Genomic DNA, 17,633 nt, shown 5'->3' with positions numbered 1-17,633 from the left:
CGCCGCCGTAATTTAGGGCGCAAGTTCCGTATTCAGATACAACTTGCGCTCTTAGTTACAGCGGCGTAACGTATCTGTGTCGGCATAAGCCCGCTTAATTCAAATGTGGATGATGTGGGAGTGTTTTATGTATATTAACGCCGTTCGTGAAAAAATCGCAGTGCGCATGCTCGAAAATCCGCCGCAAAACGTGATTGCTTTCGACGTGAACGTAAATTACGTACATCCCTATTCGTGAACGACTTCTGTAAACAACGTAACATTTTTAAAACTCGACGCGGGAATGACGACCATACTTAACATAGTATACGCCTCATATAGCAGGGGTAACTGTACGCCGAAAAAAGCCTAACGTAAACTACGAAAAAAAAAGCGCCGGCCAGACGTACGTTTCTGAATGGGCATAACTACCTAATTTGCATATTCCTCGCAGAAATATACGGAAGCGCCACCTAGCGGTCAGCATAAGCATGCAGCCTAAGATACGACGGCGTAAGAGACTTACGTCGGTCGGATCTTAGGGAAATCTATGCGTAACTGATTCTATGAATCAGGCGCATAGATACGACCGGCCAGACTCAGAGATACGCCATCGTATCTTCTATCTGAATCTACCCCATACAGTATACATACACAGTATATACACATAGACACACAATATACATACACAGTATACACACACAGAAGCACAATATACACACACAGTATACACAGTATACATACACACAGAATACACATAAACACACACACAGAATACACATAAACACACACTGAAAAGGTACTGGAGAGGCAGGGCAGCTATAATCTTGGGCTTTAAAAAAAAAACACAGATTTTTACATACTGTGCCTGGTTTTACTGAGGCTGGCAACCCTGATGGGGCCCCCTCGTGGCATGGGGCCCTCGGGCAGTGCCCAAATGGTCAGTCCGCCCTTGCTATAATGCCAAATGTTGGAGGACACCTGACCACCACACAAATACAAGCTTGTTGGACATCTAATTCCAAAACCATGGGCATTAATATGGAGTTGGCCCCACTTGATAGCAACAATAGCCTCCACTCTTCCGGGACAGCTTTCCTCAAGATTTTGGAGTTTCGGAGAATTTGTACCCATTGAGCAGAAAGGACATTTGTGAGGTCAGATATTGATGTTGGATGAGTAGATGTGTATCACAACTGGTGTTGTGGTTCATTCCTAAGGTAACTATTAGGGTTGAGTTTCTCAAACTCATAAAACCTTATATTAATGGAGCTGGCCTTGCGCACTGGGGCACAGTCATGCCGGAACAGAAAAGGTTTTTCCCCAAATTGTTGCAACAATGTTGTAATCTCACAGTTGTCTAAAAAGTGTATTTGTATGATGAAGCAACAACAGTATCCTTCATATTACGTAATAACTCTAACCCCAATCTTTTGCTATAATAATGCTTGATATATTATAGTGATTTAGATGTAGTTCTGAATTGATGTAGAGCTTCTCTGGACAAAACTGTTGCCACTTGTCACTGCTTCTTTGTAATTAGATCTATCCAATACATTCTTCAAGAATGCTGAAATCTTCTGTCTGTATATTTGCTTGTATATGACTTATGATGAGGCAATATATATATATATATATATATATATATATATATATATATATATATATATATATATATATATATATATTTATATATATAGAGTAAAACCTTGGTTTGAAAGTGTTTTGAAAGACAAGCTATTTTTTTTTTATAGATTTTGACTTGATATACCCTGTTTCCCCAAAAATAAGACCTACCCTGAAAATAAGACCTAGCATTATTTTCCAGGAGGGCTGCAATATAAGCCCTACCCTGAAAATAAGCCCTAGTTAAAAATGCTTGTAAAATCCTAAAATCCACTCTGTTATAGTAGTTAATAATGTACAATGTGTGTGTTTCTGTAATATAATTGCGGGGGAAGAGAGCTCCGGCGGGTAACAGAAGCACAGAGCGGCTCTATAACAAAGGTATTTGGCACAATTATATTACAGAAACACACACATTGTACATTATATAATACTGTAATAGAGTGGATTATAGGATTTTACAAGCATTTTAACTCAGTTCACACACTGGGGATTCCTGACAGGCAGGGAGAGAGAGGGGGAGAAAAGACATCACATTACATAGTAAGACCTACCCCGAAAATAAGCCCTACTGTGTCTTTTGTTGGCATAATTAATATAAGACCCAGGCTTATTTTCGGAGAAACAAGGTACAAGCGATGTATTGATACAGTATATGAGTAGCATCATGTCACAACTTAGTATAAATGAGAAGAGAGGCGCCTCTTATGCCCGTACACACGATCGGAGTATTCGATGGTCTAAAATCCGAAGGATTTTTTCATCTGAATTACGTTTAAGCTGTCCTGCATACACGCTGTCAGACTAAATTCCGAACGTCCAAAACGCGGTGACGTAAGACACTACAACGAGCTGAGAAAAATGAAGTTCAATGCTTCCGAGCATGCGGCGACTTAATTCTGAGCATGCATGGATTTTTCTCTGACGGAAATTCCACACAGACGATTGGAATTTCCCATCGGATTTTTTTTCCATCGGAAGAATTTAAAACATGTTCTTTTTTTACTCCGATGGAAAAAAGTCAGATGGGCCCACACACGATCGGAATTTCCGATGAAACAAGTCCATCTGACTTTTTTTCATCAGAAAATCCGATCGTGTGTGGACCCATCTGACTTTTTTTCATCAGAAAATCCGATCGTGTGTGCATAAGTGGCAATATGGTTACATTTAATGAAGGTACAACATTTAGCAATGTATTGCTACACTTAGGCTGCGTACACACGGTCGATCCATCCGATGAGAATGGTCTGACGGACCGTTTTCATTGGTTCACCGCTGAAGCGGCCTGATGGTCTGATGTGCGTACACACCATCAGTTCAAAATCCAATCGGGTCAGAACGTGGTGACGTAAAACACACGACGTGCTGAAAAAAACGAACTTCAATGCTTCCAAGCAAGCGTCAACTTGATTCTGAGCATGTGTGGGTTTTGAACCGATGCTTTTGTGTATTAACCATCGGTTTGGACCTATTGGTCAGCGGTCCATCGGTTCGGTTTTAAAGCAAGTTCTATAATTTTTGTCCGATGGACAAAAGACCGATGGGCCCATCACACGGTCGGTTTGGACCGATGAAACTGGACTTCGTTCCGTTTTCATCGGTTTGGACCGATGGTGTGTACGCAGCCTGAGAGGCGCCTTTCTTCTCTTTGATACTCTGTGGCTCCTACTGGATTTTGCTTCTAATCCCCTTGTGGAGGCTGCCATTTGTGGATGGACATTTTATGGTTACACAACCTCAATTCTATAATCTTTTTATATGGACTTTAAACCAAAGTACCTACAAATAAATGGATGTGGAACAAATCACTTGAGTTTCCATTATTTTTTTATGGGGAAATTTGCTTTGATATACAAGTGCTTTGGATTACAAGCATGTTTCTGGAAGGAATTATGCTCGCAATCCAAGGTTTTACTGTGTATATATATATATATTATAAGGCATGACTATATTTAAAGTAAGCCCATAACTTTAACCCTTTGATGAAGTCAATAGAAACAAATTAGGGCGGACTGAAGTGAGGTCAGGGTCCCACCAGAAGTGATGTGATGGAAGTTACTACACGAGTACCGGAGGGAGGATGATGCTATTTATGTGTACTGTCTATATTTTGCTTGTGAGTAGTTTTTAATGGGCTGGAATAAACTCCTTTTATTGAATGGAATTACACTACGTGGGGCATTTTTCTGTTCAGTTAATTAAGGGAAAGGTGAAGACTAAATGAGCTTGTCCACTGGGAAATAGCTGGATTGATTAACACAAGCGTATTTGCCGGTCAATTGTTTGAGAGGCAAATCCATCTGGTGTGTGAGATGGAGTGCCTGAGAGCAGATACAGTACACAGTGAGTGCCACAGGAGAGTGGTGGTGGATTCTGTGTGAGCAGTGCCACTGTGGAGCAAGATTCTGTTTCCTATTACTGGTGCAGTGGTGTGGTGTTCCTTGGACTTAAGGGACTATTACTAGGCCACATAGGCCAGCCATGGACTGAGCAAATTTCTTTCCTGCAACCACGGGCAGACAGTGCTGACAGGGGAATCCCTCCCGCGGAGTCATTGTGTTCTCCTGGTGGAGGAAGCCATCCCTGCTGGGAGAAGACAGTGATTATTGCTAGCGGCTATAAAACACCCGCTTGTAATAATCGCATCTGAAATCCGGCAGTGTGGTTTTACCCAAATTGATCGGTTGATCATTTTGGGTACTCTGCATGCTACTTTCTTTAACCTTAAAGAGGTTGTAAAGGTACAATTTTTTCCCCTAAATAGCTTCCTTTACCTTAGTGCAGCCCTCCTTCACTTACCTTATCCTTCCATTTTGCTTTCAAATGTCCTTATTTCTTCTGAGAAATCCTCACTTCATGTTCTTCTGTTTGTAACTCCACACAGTAATGCAAGGCTTTCTCCCTGGTGTGGAGAGTCACGCTCGCCCCCTCCCTTGGACTACAGGAGAGTCAGGATGCCCACTAACACACAGCTCCTTTCTCTATTTGCAACGTAGAGAGCACCCTGACTCTCCTGTAGTACAAGGGAGGGGGCGATCACGACACTCCACACCAGGGAGAAATCCTCAGATTACTGTGTGGAGTTACAGACAGAGGAAGAGGAAGTGAAGATTTCTCAGAAGAAATAAGGACATTTAAAAGCAAAATCGAAGGATGAAGTAAGTGAAGGAGGACTGCACTAAGGTAAAGGAAGCTATTTAGGAAAAAAATAATTACCTTTACAACCCCTTTTAATTGGTTCTTCTGCATGTTTTTCAGAGCCTATGAACCTCAAGCACCATACTGGATTCCTCTAATTTCCTCCAACCTGGAGCTCTGATACATGCCTTATGTCATCTGTAAATTCAATGATGGTGTTTCTTTACTGGATGTTGAGGCTGCATTTTTTTATGTGTGCCTGCCCTTTATGTTAGAACAAATGTACTTTATATGCCAGTTGTTTGGTTTACCTATTCTTCAAGGAAGGTAAAACATGAAAGAAGACACCAAGCACACATCTTTGTTCATCTCTCAGGGTGCCCAAATGGGACCCTGTGGTGCTCAGTACAAAAAAATGGACTTCCACCTTCGAAGTCTTGACTCTACTCTACTCACCACTCATTATACATCTTCCAATTGACCAGGGAGGCACGGGAAGCAGGGGAAGGTGGTAACGTTTATAGCCTGATGTTAGTTTTACTTGTTGAGAATTACTACTTAGGTTTACTTTAAAGCAAACACCCCTGCTGACCTACTTCTAAAAATGTTAGGCCGAATCTGGGTTATCTATGCTAAGAGAAATTTTAGACTACCACTACTATACTCTCCTTCTAAAAATAAAGCGAGTTGCATTGATGTTAGACTATTCGGTGTTATGCAAGTTACTTCCCTGGAACAAGCATGCAGCAAATGCGGGTTTGATCTCTTGAATTGCATGTTTGTTACAGGTGAAAGTGTTAAGCCTCGTACACACGACCGAGGAACTCGACGGGCGAAACACACCGTTTTCCTCATTGAGTTCCTTGTTACGCTGTTGAGGATCTCGACAAGGCAAGTTTCTCCATTCCCGTCGAGGAAAAAGAAGACATGCTCTCTTTTTGGCTCGACGGGATCCTCGAAAGTTTCCTCAGCGAAAAATGTACACACGACCGGTTTCCTTGGCAAAAAAAAATCCCAGCAATTTTCTTGCTGGTTTTTGCCGAGAAACTCGGTTGTGTGTACGAGGCTTTAGAAAAAATTAAAGCCAATGGATCAAGCTTGAATCCAGGGAGCTTTTTAGAGGGAGCCTAGGAGGCTAATTTTAAAGGGATTTCCCAGATTATATCAGTTGTGGCCCCAATCTCGGCCTACTGGATTTAATAACATAAGGACAACAAAAAATATCTGCATGTACACACACAAAAAAAGTTAAGGAGGTTTAAAATGTCTACAAGGGGAAGGAAAAATTTCATTCTACAACAATGAAGCTGCAAAAAAGAAAAGAAAAGAAAAAAGAACATTCCCTTTAATTTATAATTTCAGAAACACATACACAGAACAGCACAACAGGACCCAACACATATTTTAGTCCTAAACTAATTGCCAGCTAGTGAGACACCTTGTATGAAAATAAATGATTGGCATCTATGAGTTACATGCAGAGCTACTGGCATACACAGGGCAACTAGTAAGTGGCGGATACCTTGATTAAATGTCTGTGAGTCTGCAGGTGGGAGAGGATGTCAATGTGGTTGACGTCAGACAGTGGGCAGATAAATGAAGGTGACAAAATGGAGGTAGCATGGGGAGGGAAAACGAGACACGGTAAAATTACAGGCAATGGATCAGCAGCAAATGACAAATGGACAGCAGCCATTACAAACACAAACATAACATGGCTATAGTAGCATACATTACAACTTTGCAATTTAACATTTAGAACAGAGGCTTTTATATAAACCTTTTCAAGCAGTTGCAATCCATACTGTGTAACCAGACTTTCTTTTAGGTCCTTTAATGCCGTATATTTAACTTTTAAGTCCAACTGAACCATAGTTTAAATAGCTAAATGCATTCCAGGTAGGGCTGTCTTAATGCATGGGCACCCTGGGGCACTGCATAGGTGCCCCAGGTGCAAGGGGGCCCCATGATAATCTTGTATTACATCATACTTGTCCCGGATCTGCTGGGATAGGCACGCTTTTTACTAAGCTTTTCTGGGATGGCTAGCATCTCGAAACCTGTACTTTACTTAGTTACATAGTAGGTGAGGTTGAAATAAAGACACAAATCCATCAATTCCAACCCAGGTGTGTGATTATATATCAGTATTACATAGTACTTTGCCCTCCTGATCCCAGTATCTTGCCTGCCTAACCCCCTCCTGTACTTTGACCTTCTGCCTCCCCCAGTACTGTGCCCTTTGTGTTGATTTAGTCTTTGATTTATAGCGTGTTTTCTTATTGTTTAAAATCACCTTTTTTTTAAAGTACTAATAAATATATGTTTAATTCTATCAACTAATTATACTTTAACCACTTAAGACCCGGACCTTTAGGCAGCTAAAGGACCCGGCCAGTTTTTGCGATTCGGCACTGCGTCGCTTTAACTGACAATTGCGCGGTCGTGCGACGTGGCTCCCAAACAAATTTGGCGTCCTTTTTTTCCCACAAATAGAGCTTTCGTTTGGTGGTATTTGATCACCTCTGCGGTTTTTATTTTTTGCGCTATAAACAAAATTAGAGCGACATATTGGAAAAAAATGCAATATTTTTTACTTTTTGCTATAATAAATATCCCCCAAAAATATATATAAAAACAAAATTCCTCAGTTTAGGCTGATACGTATTCTTCTACCTATTTTTGTTAAAAAAATCGCAATAAGCGTTTGTCAGTTGGTTTGCGCAAAATTTATAGCATTTACAAAATAGGGGATAGTTTTATTGCATTTTTATAAAAAAATGTTTTACTACTAATGGCGGCGATCAGCGATTTTTTTCGTGACTGCGACATTATGGCGGACACTTCGGACAATTTTGACACATTTTTGGGACCATTGTCATTTTCACAGCAAAAAATGCATTAAAAATGCATTGTTTACTGTGAAAATGACAATGGCAGTTTGGGAGTTAACCACAAGGGGGCGCTGAATGGGTTATGTCTGACCTCATGTCTGTTTCTAACTGTAGGGGGGTGTGGCTGTAGGTGTGACGTCATCGATTGTGTTTCCCTATAAAAGGCGCCACAGTGAAGAACAGGGAAGCTGTGTTTACACACAGCTCTCCCCGTTCTTCAGCTCCGGGGACCAATTGCGGGACTCCAGCGGCGATCCGCTGGTCCCGCGGTCACGGTCACGGAGCTTCGGACCGGGTCGCAGGTCTGTTTTGACACATTTTTGGGACCATTGTCATTTTCACAGCAAAAAATGCATTGTTTACTGTGAAAATGACAATTGCAGTTTGGGAGTTAACCACAAGGGGGCGCTGAAGGGGTTATGTGTGACCTCATGTCTGTTTTTAACTGTAGGGGGTGTGGCTGTAGGTGTGACTTCATCGATTGTGTTTCCCTATAAAAGGGATCACACGATCGATCACGGCGCGACAGTGAAGAACGGGGAAGCTGTGTTTACACACAGCTCTCCCCGTTCTTCAGCTCTGGGGAATGATCGCGGGACTCCATCGGCGATCGGGTCCGCTGGTCCCGCAGTCATGGAGCTTCGGACCAGGTCGCGGGCGCGTGCCCGTGACCCTCGGCTGGGCACTTGAAGAGGACGTACCTGTACGTGCTTGTGCCCAGCCATGCCATTCTGCCGACGTAAATGTGCAGGAGGCGGTCCTTAAGTGGTTAAATCTGGAGAATAGGTGTATACATTTGGGGAAGGCTGGTAGGTGTCCAAGTGCATTTCTTTGCCCAGGGGCCCATGATGCTATTAAGATGACCCTAATTCCAGGTGCATCACAGCCTGGAGTAAAGAGGCCTGTCCTATGCCGGTCAGCATGCTGCAGAAAAAAGGCCTTGCTCCCTGTGTGGAAACAATGGTCTCTCTGCAGAGGTCTATTATGACCTTTGCTAAGTCAGAGCTAGAGCTCTCCAATCAGCTGGGAGCTTTCATTTTGCTTTTTTCAGAGCTATAAGTTCTGAGTTATCTTTGCAATGGATGAATTCAAATGGGTCTTTACATTGAGCCTGCTCATACAAGGCGGACAGGGACAGTGCTATATAAATACCTGTAATAATATATATGTAGGTTACCTGACAGAATGTTCATCCACCTATGCACCTTATGATATAGTCAGAAGGTAGCACCATCTTTAAAAGAGACGTTTGAGGTATATATAAAAAAAAAAATCAATACTTGCCTCTATGCCGCAACACCGGTGTGATAGTGCAGCTGTCCCACGTCGGCTCTAAGCCCGAGAACTGAGCAATCACATGACCTCTGATTGCTCAGTTCTTAGTCTGCTTAGAGCAGAGAGCGGTGACTGTCAGTCACCGCTCTCCACTCTGCTCCTCTAGTGCTCATTGGAGTGACAAGCTGGAGAGGGGGCGTGGGCAAAGCTGGCTTCGGCTCTCAGCTTCACACTGAGAACCAAAATCAGCTGTCAATGAGGCAGCTGGGTGTATCCCACCAATAAGGTCAGGATCCTCCCAGTGCCACGTTTGCAGACAGCCTGCTATAACTTGACTCTGGGTCACACAAAACCAAAGAAAATGCACTCCTGTGACTTAGAAGAGAAGTACAGACACAAAGCTTGCCCCATACTTCTCTTTTAAGATCTGTAACTAGCTGTGTCACCTCGCCACCCTCAAGTTTTTTTATGGGGCTCTGAATAAGCAATTCTCCCCTGCTGAGGTCCAAAAAGCTCTCTCTGCCTTCTGTACATTATCTAAAACATTTACAATGGTATTCCACAGCACAGCCCTGATCCTTCACTTCTTGGGGTTGCCGCGCAGCACTCTAGGCTCCTCCTTTTCTCCGTATGACACTGCAGGAAGTTCCTATCTCTGGTGGCACAGGTGTGAGGTCGACCCTAAACGGGTCTGTGTGTATCTATTGACACAAACAGTGCAGCTCGACCCTGCCCCATTGTCACTGGATTTTATTGAAAGCAGCAAGCGCCAATGACTCCTGCTGCTCTCACTGAGTCCCATGAGGAGGCCCAGTGCTTGATCTAGATCCGTCCCAGGTACACTATATAGAGGGGGCTGGGGGCAGCTGATCCTAAAAGGGTTTTAACCTTAGCCTTTACAACCACTTTAAAAAAAATGTTTGGATGACAGTCCTGTGCAATGAAATCTAACCTAATAGACTTCTTTCCCATGCTCGTTCTTATTTCTGGAGGGACCATGAAAAGTGTAATGCAATGGATCCTAATTGGATTGCAGTACTGGTACTTCCACTCTCAGCCCAATTGCTGGTGCACATGGGCACCTTTCAAAGTTAATATAAACCAGATTTTAGGTTATTATACTAAAAACACATACTATTTGACTATTTAATTTGAACTAAAGTATCCATTTGCCAAGAGTTAGGCCCCATACACACCATAGAATCTATCCGCAGATAAATCCCATCAAATGGGTTTCTGCGGATAGATCCTATGGTGTGTACACTCCGTCGGATATTTATCCGCGGATAAATCTCCCCTGGGATGGATTTCCAGCAGATGGATATTTGCTGACATGCTTAACAAATCCATCTGCTGGAATCCATTCCAACGGATGGATCCGCTCGTCTGTACAGACTCACCGGATCCATCCGTCCAAAGGGATTCCCCGCACGCGTCGTAATGATTTGACGCATGCGTGGAATTCCTTATATGACAGCGTTGCGCCCGTCGCCGCGTCATAATCGCGGCGACGGCGCGACGCGTCATCGCCAGAGGATTTCCGCGCGGATTTCAATGCGATGGTGTGTACACGCCATCGCATAGAGATCTGCTGAAATCCTCGAGAGGATTTAGCCGCGGATACGGTCCGCTGGACCGTATCCGCGGATAAATCCTCTCGTGTGTATGGGGCCTTAAGGTTTCTATAGAAAGGGATTGCACATAACTACCTACGGCACTGGTTAAAAGTGCCTACCAATGTTTCAAAAGCTATAAAAAGGAAACTGATTTAGCTATATTCCTCTGGAGTTCTTCTTTAATGCATGATAACTTTACGAATAATAAACAACCATAATATAAATCATCAAATTAAGACACAACAGACAAAAAAGATAATGTTTATATCAATAACAACGTACAGTCATTTTCCTAAAAGAAAATAGCTGTTGGAAGCTTTTTGTGTTTGCAAGTCGAGAGCAAAAATGACTCTCGATCAGCCATTGTCACACAAATTGAGGCCCTTTGAACCGGTCTATCAAAATGGCCGACCTCTTGTTCCCCTCTGAGTAGACGTTTCCATGGAGACGACAGTTGGCAAAACCATTTTCTGAGTCTTTGTTCTAGACCTCGACAAAGGCTTCAAAGACCGCGCAAGGTACATATAAAGCACGGCTCATTTCATTTTAGATTTTAATTTATTTTGCGGCGGGTGTTTTCATCTGCCTTTTTCTCTCCAGTTGACAAACAAGAAGTCAATAGAGATGGCAGAGCGGAGAGCGCTAGCGGAAGGAGTTAACACAATTTCTCCTCTGGCACACACATTTATGAATGAGAAATCAACAAGACACAAGCCTTTGAATAGGTGTGTTCAATTACATTAGAAATTCACTTTTTTTTTTAAATGTATGCAGTTATAAATAGAAATATACTTCGCTCCCACGTAATCCATGTATTTGTGCGCAGCGGGGAGTCAGAAAAGCTGATAAGACTCAAGAACCTTTTTATATAGAAGCTGTGAAGTTTAAGCAAGTGCTGAGTAAAAATGAGCCATTGTTAAATTGAGTTACAAAAGGAGGAGAAGCAGATTTGTGTAAATGATTATAGACAGAATAGGCAATACTATACAAAAAATAAAGATGGCTCTGGCACAGCCGTCCTGGTTGGTAGACCTTTTACCCTTGTATTTCATAAGCCTATGAAACCTTGTGGGCCTCTGTATTTTTAGCTTTAACATAAAATAAATCGGATTATTCCTATTGAAGACTAAGCTCTGTCTATTTGATTTACATGCTTTCGAAGGGTGCAATAATGGGCGCTGGAGCCCTAGGGCTTACTTGAATGATAGTAAAATGGGTAATTCCTATAGACAACTAAGTTCTGTCTATTTGATTCACATGCTTTCGAAGGGTGAACTAATGGCACTGGAGCCCTAAGGTTTAGTTGAATGATAGTTTTGTATTTTTTGTATTGTATTATATATTGTATTGTATTATTTTCCTCCAACAGTATGATGGTAGTGGAATTGAATGGATATGAATACCAGGTTGGCAATCTCAGCACACCAAGAGAATTCCACAATCATCTTGGGTTGTTGGGCTGGGGTAGAATTTGGATGGATCTAAAACTGAAGTACCAAATCAAAATATTTGAGTAAAAAAAATAAGTTTATTCCAAACATAAATTGAATATAAAAGCCAACACATTTCAAGAGCTAAACTATGCACCCTACATCAGTGCTGAAATGTAACATAAAAGATAAAATACTAATTATTATTCTTTTTTTTAATGCCCCGTACACACGTCCGGGGTTTTGCGACGGAAAAACTGCAAGGAGAGCTTTGGCTGGGAATCCTGGCCATGTGTATGCTCCCTTGCAGATTTTATGTTGGGAAAACTGCCAAACCTGTCAGAGAAAAAAAAAAGAGAACCAGCTCTCTTTTTTCCCACCTGACTTTTTCCCATCAGAAAACCCGGCCATGTGGAGCAGAAACTGTGCATTTTTGGCAGTATTCCTGTGGGGAAAACTCAGCTGGAGCATAAACACGGTCGGGATTCCCAAGGAAAAGTTCAATGGGAAAACCGATCGTCTGTACGGGGAAAAGTAGAGAGCAGGTTCTTGGTTTTCCCCTCTGGATTTCCGATGGACCTATTCCCGTCGGGAATCCCAGTCGTGTGTACTAGGCATTTATCTTTTTGCGCTCAAGAAGGGGGGGCTAGTCCACAACAAGTGTTGGCTTATGTGCTCAAATTATGTTTGGAATAAACCTACTTTTTTGGATTTAAATATTATGATCCAGTGCTTCCTTTCTAAATCTGTCATGCGTTGACTCACATGACTCTTGACCCTTTTGGATAATCACCCTTTTTCTGTTGATATGTGACTATTGGTGGTCTGGGATAAATGTTTAACTGCAGTTGTAATAAACACTGATATGTAGGCCCTAAAGCAGTGGTCTAGAAACTGTTGCCCTTTGCTCCGCCATTGTCCGACCCTGGGGCACTATATCTCCCACTGATACAAGTCACGATTCCTCCAACTGACAGCAATGATGGGGTACTCTTTCTCCCAATGAAACCAATGATAAGACAATCTTCCTTCCACGGACACCAATGATGGGGCACTATTTCTCCCACTGATACGAGGAGCTATTCTTCAAACTGACACCAGGGAGTTGGACTCTTTCTCCCACAGACACCAGCAATGAGGCCATATTTCTCCCATTGAGTTATACCAACGATAAGTCACTATTGCTCACACTAATACCAACGATGGGGTACTATTCATTCCACTAATACCAACAATAGGAAACTATTCCTCCCACTGATACCAAAGATGGGGAACTATTCCTCCCACTGATACCAAAGATGGGGAACTATTCCTCCCATTAATTCCAATGATGGGGCATTGGTTATATCCTCTGACATTGGCCCATTTTATACTTCCACTGGGCAAAGTCCAGCCCCCCTAAAGTCTGAAGGACAGTAAACTGGGCCTTTGTTTGGGAAGATTTGAGACTCCTGTCCTAAAGAAATGAAGCCTATGCTTGTCAATTATGGAAAATTTACTTAGGTGATGGCCAACCTTAGGTAACTGAGAAGGGACTTAAAAAGAAACAGTAAGGTAACTTGGTTTATTCAAGGATATGAATAGTCTTACATATTATGTGTGTGGGCTTACTTAAAGCTTAGCTTCAGGCAAACAACTTAATACACAGTTGAAATACCAATTTGGAAGAGGTTTTACCTGTCACAAGATTGTAATTTTGTTCATCCAGTCCTGAGATGTACTTAGCCCACCTAAGTAGCAGAGCCAAAATAGTGGCCTGACCTTTCTCTGCTAAAGTTAAAGAATGCTCTCTTGTTAAAAAAAAAAGATAAAGAATGCAGCTTGGTGACCTCCCTGCCTCCAGACTGTGAGTGGACAATAAAAAAAGCAGCAGAAGATGTATGAGATCATCTCTTTCCCCTTGTCAATACATGTTTACTACAGCATAATTGACGGGATCCTAGTTATGCCGTCTCCTCTCCCAATCCTGATGTAACCTCAATTAATGGCACTATCTACATAGGGTCTGCTCTTCCTGTATGTGGGCTTCCTTAAAGTAGAATGGTTGAATATTTTCTGTTTAGTGCTGAGGAAAATTTATCATCGCTATCAAAAGTAGTAAAATATTATACAAGAACATTCAGCAAACACTGTAATATACTAGTCCTATGCTGTATGTCTGTGATGGTTCTCATTTATCCAGGCCATGGTATATCTAGTAGTAGATATTCACATTCAGCTAAACTTTTCGTTGATTATCCAAGCCACTTCATCAGTCCCACTGAGCTTCAGGAAGATACCCAGCATTTAAATTCACACCTTAATTCAATCACCATGGAATGTGTAGATGATGAAGCCCTGTACACTCGGCCAGGTTTCCCGTAAGGAAAACTGCGGGGAGAGCTTTTGGCTGGGAATTCCAGCTGTGTGTATGCTTCCTCGCAGGGCCGATCCTAGGGTGACAGGCGCCTGGGTGCAGAAATATTTCTATAAAACTAGCGGCACTTTACCGCCGATGCCCCCACATTTTCAGTGTAAAAGGGCTCTTGGTACATCTCATTATATATCTCATCTGTAGATGGACTACTAAGGCACAGGAATGGGCAGGGGCTGTGTATCCTATGCAATCTATCATGCCATAAAACATCTAGAGCAGGGGCAGCCCAGAGCACGTGTAAAGGTATGCTGGGGATGCCATCCCCCAGCACACAGCACACTGAACACAGCACACTGAACACTGTGACTTACCTCGGTTCTCTCTCTGTGCAGCCCGAGATAGAGATGGGAGGGGGAGGCATTCCAACTGGAGTCTGGAATCCAAGACTCCCAGTGTGAGTGTCAGGTCACCCGTAGCCAGGTGACAAGTGCACCCCGTAGGGGTCAGGGATGCACCACAGGGTGGTGAATCCTATGGCCAACTGCTGCTAGCAGAGACGAAGCGTGAACCTAAGATCACCCAGGGCGCGGAGTCTAAGACCCAGTTTTGTATTCACCAGAGCCCTTGATGGTAGGGATGGTCTTGGCCGCAACTGGGTCCAGGTCGCCTCCCCGAGATTCCTCAAGTCACACTCCGCAGGGAGAGAGGGGAAGCAGTCAGCAGGACAAACAGTGGTGATGGACAGGCCGAGGTCAGGGCAACAGGCAGACAAGGATAACCGTGGAACATGCAAATAGTCAGGGGCACAGGCAGACAAGGAAGTCGGGGACAAGCCAAACGGTACACGGAAGATGATCGTAGCACTCTGCAAACAGGAACTAGCGATTACACTGCAGACAGGAACTAAGCATAGGAACACTGTTGAACAGCACTGCAGACCTGTAGAGCAAAGGTTAATATAGGCTTCCTGGGATGGACTAGGGTGGAGCCATACAGGAAGAGGAAGTGATAAGAAGGGAAACCAGAACAGGATCTGCCTCTAATGAACACATGGAGATCAGGTAGGCAGACAGACTTGATGCATATTCATGACAGTGAGGAATTCATTCCTGCACATCAGCACTCAGCAGCCACTGAAAACTAGAACTCTTGTGTCAGGAAGAGGAGCGGCCCCTCCCCTGAGCACTGCCAGGCTGGATGGACTGCCCTATGCTGACACGTCAGTTCTGGACGGACACACACCTATGCTCAGAACACTAGTTCTGGTTGGACACAAACAAGGAGAGAAAGAGGGAGGGGAGAAATCTGTCACTTCGGCGCCCCCACCCCTGCAGGTGCCTGGGTGCAAAGCACCCTGTGCACCCTGCCTAGGATCGGCCCTGCTTCCTCGCAGTTATCCCGGCGGGAAAATAGAGAACCTGCTCCCTATTTCCCGGCAGTTTAAACCCGGCAGTTTTCCTATGGGGAAACACTGCGAGGGAGTATACACATGGCCGGGATTTCCGGTCAAAGCTCTCCCCGCAGTTTTCCCGACGGGAAACCCAGCCGTGTGTACACGGGGAAACTTACCGAGCAGGTTCTTGGGTTTCCCATCGGTTTTCTCTGCAGACTTTTTACCGCCAAGAAAACCGAGCGTGTGTACAGGGCTTGATTGTCCAGGAACAGGATGGGAGATGTGAAAGCTGTGGAACCACCATGTTCTAGTTAAACATTCCCATTGTTGATGTCAGGAATTAGACATAGGTGATAATTACATGGCTAAAGATGTGAATTGTTGTCAAATCGACAGGGTAGAGGTGTTTTAACAGCATTTAATGTCACCTGTGCAGGATTCCTGACACCAACAATCAACACCTACAGTTTTTTTGGTGATTAGATTAAGGTGCTCATGAGTAAGAATCCTAAGTACTCAACAATGTCTTCAAACTGTCCCCCTTCATGGGATCACAACTCAAATACAGGGGAAATCCACCTGCTGTCCAGGGCACATTCATGGTAAACAGTACGGATGTGCAATACCTGGTGATTCTCTGATTGTCATCTCCCTTTTTCTCCACCTTGTTCAATCAGAGAATTAATTGTTGTCATTGAGAAAATGTAAAGTGTTTTCTGAAAGGCGCCAGTTCTGTGTGAGCAACATTTTTTCCTCAGTTTAGGCTGATACGTATAATTCTACATATTTTTGGTAAAAAAAAAAAAAATCGCAATAAGTGTTTATTGATTGGTTTGCGCAAAAGTTATAGTGTGTACAGCGATCAGTGACGTGTTACTCGTAGCCACGCCCCCTAACAGAATCACTCCCTAGGACAAACTTAACCCCTTCAGTGCCCCCTACAGGTTAACCCCTTCACTGCTAGTGTCATTTTTACACCAATCTGTGCATTTTTATAGCACTGATCACTGTAAAAATGACAATGGTCCCAAAATAGTGTCAAAAGTATCCGATGTGTCCACCATAATGTCGCAGTCACAATAAAAATCGCAGATCACAGCCATTACAAGTTAAAAAAATATTAATAAAAATGCCATAAAACTATCCCCTATTTTGTATATGGGATAGTTTTATGGCATTTGTATTATTTTTTTTTTTAACTAGTAATGGCGGTGATCTGCGATTTTTATTGTTTATTGCACTGATAGGCGGCATGGATGGGCACTAACTAATGTGTTGTGTTATGTTGTGTTGTCATCCCTGGTGGTCTAGGGTGGCATACCTTTGATTTAAATCCCTGGTGATCTAGTGGAATCCCTGGTGGTCCAGTGGGCATCCTCAGGGGGGGCTGTGCTGATAATCGATCAGCACAAACCCCCCCTGTCAGAGGAGCAGTCGATCGGCTCTCCTCTACTCGCGTCTGACAGACGCGAGTGAGGAAAAGCCGATTACCGGCTTTTGCTGTTTACATCGTGATCAGCCGTGATTGGACACGGCTGATCACGTGGTAAAGTGTCTCCGTGAGAGACACTTTACCTAGATCGGTGTTGCAGGGTGTCAGACTGACACCCTGCAACAACGATCGCCGCGATGCACACCCCGCTCATCTGCCTGTCCGTGCCATTCTGTCGACGTAAATGTGGAGGTATCTTCCTGGCACTCAATGGAACTGAAATGAAATGTCTTCAACGTTACAGAATAAGTCCAGTTGAACATGACTACCGTGTTTCCCCGAAAATAAGACGTACTCCGAAAATAAGCCGTAGCGGGATTTCGACGCAAGATCGAAATATAAGACGTCCCCCGAAAATAAGACGTAGCGATGGCGTGTCGAAACCCCGAAAATAAGACGTAGCGATGGCGTGTCGTATGCGTAGCGGTGCG

At 43.4% G+C, this 17,633-nt stretch overlaps 1 protein-coding gene across 7 annotated transcripts in view; it reads right to left on the bottom strand.

Annotated features, from left to right (window-relative positions):
* The window catches only part of CADM3 (cell adhesion molecule 3), a 620,371-nt gene that overhangs the window by 15,019 nt on the left and 587,719 nt on the right, over nucleotides 1-17,633 (bottom strand). For 5 of the 7 annotated variants that reach the window (XM_040333865.1, XM_040333867.1, XM_040333868.1 and 2 more), the window contains one exon: nucleotides 6,269-6,289. The exons of the other annotated variants lie outside the window; for them this stretch is intronic. In XM_040333865.1, the coding sequence (XP_040189799.1) occupies nucleotides 6,269-6,289 (21 nt within the window). The remainder of the gene's footprint in view (nucleotides 1-6,268; nucleotides 6,290-17,633) is intronic. 7 annotated transcript variants of the gene reach the window in all.

The sequence above is a fragment of the Rana temporaria genome, chromosome 13 (genome assembly GCF_905171775.1).
Source record: "Rana temporaria chromosome 13, aRanTem1.1, whole genome shotgun sequence".
NCBI classification, from domain to species: Eukaryota; Metazoa; Chordata; class Amphibia; order Anura; family Ranidae; genus Rana; species Rana temporaria.
Note: the sequence above shows the minus strand (reverse complement) of the source record. Positions and strands in the feature narration are given on the sequence as shown.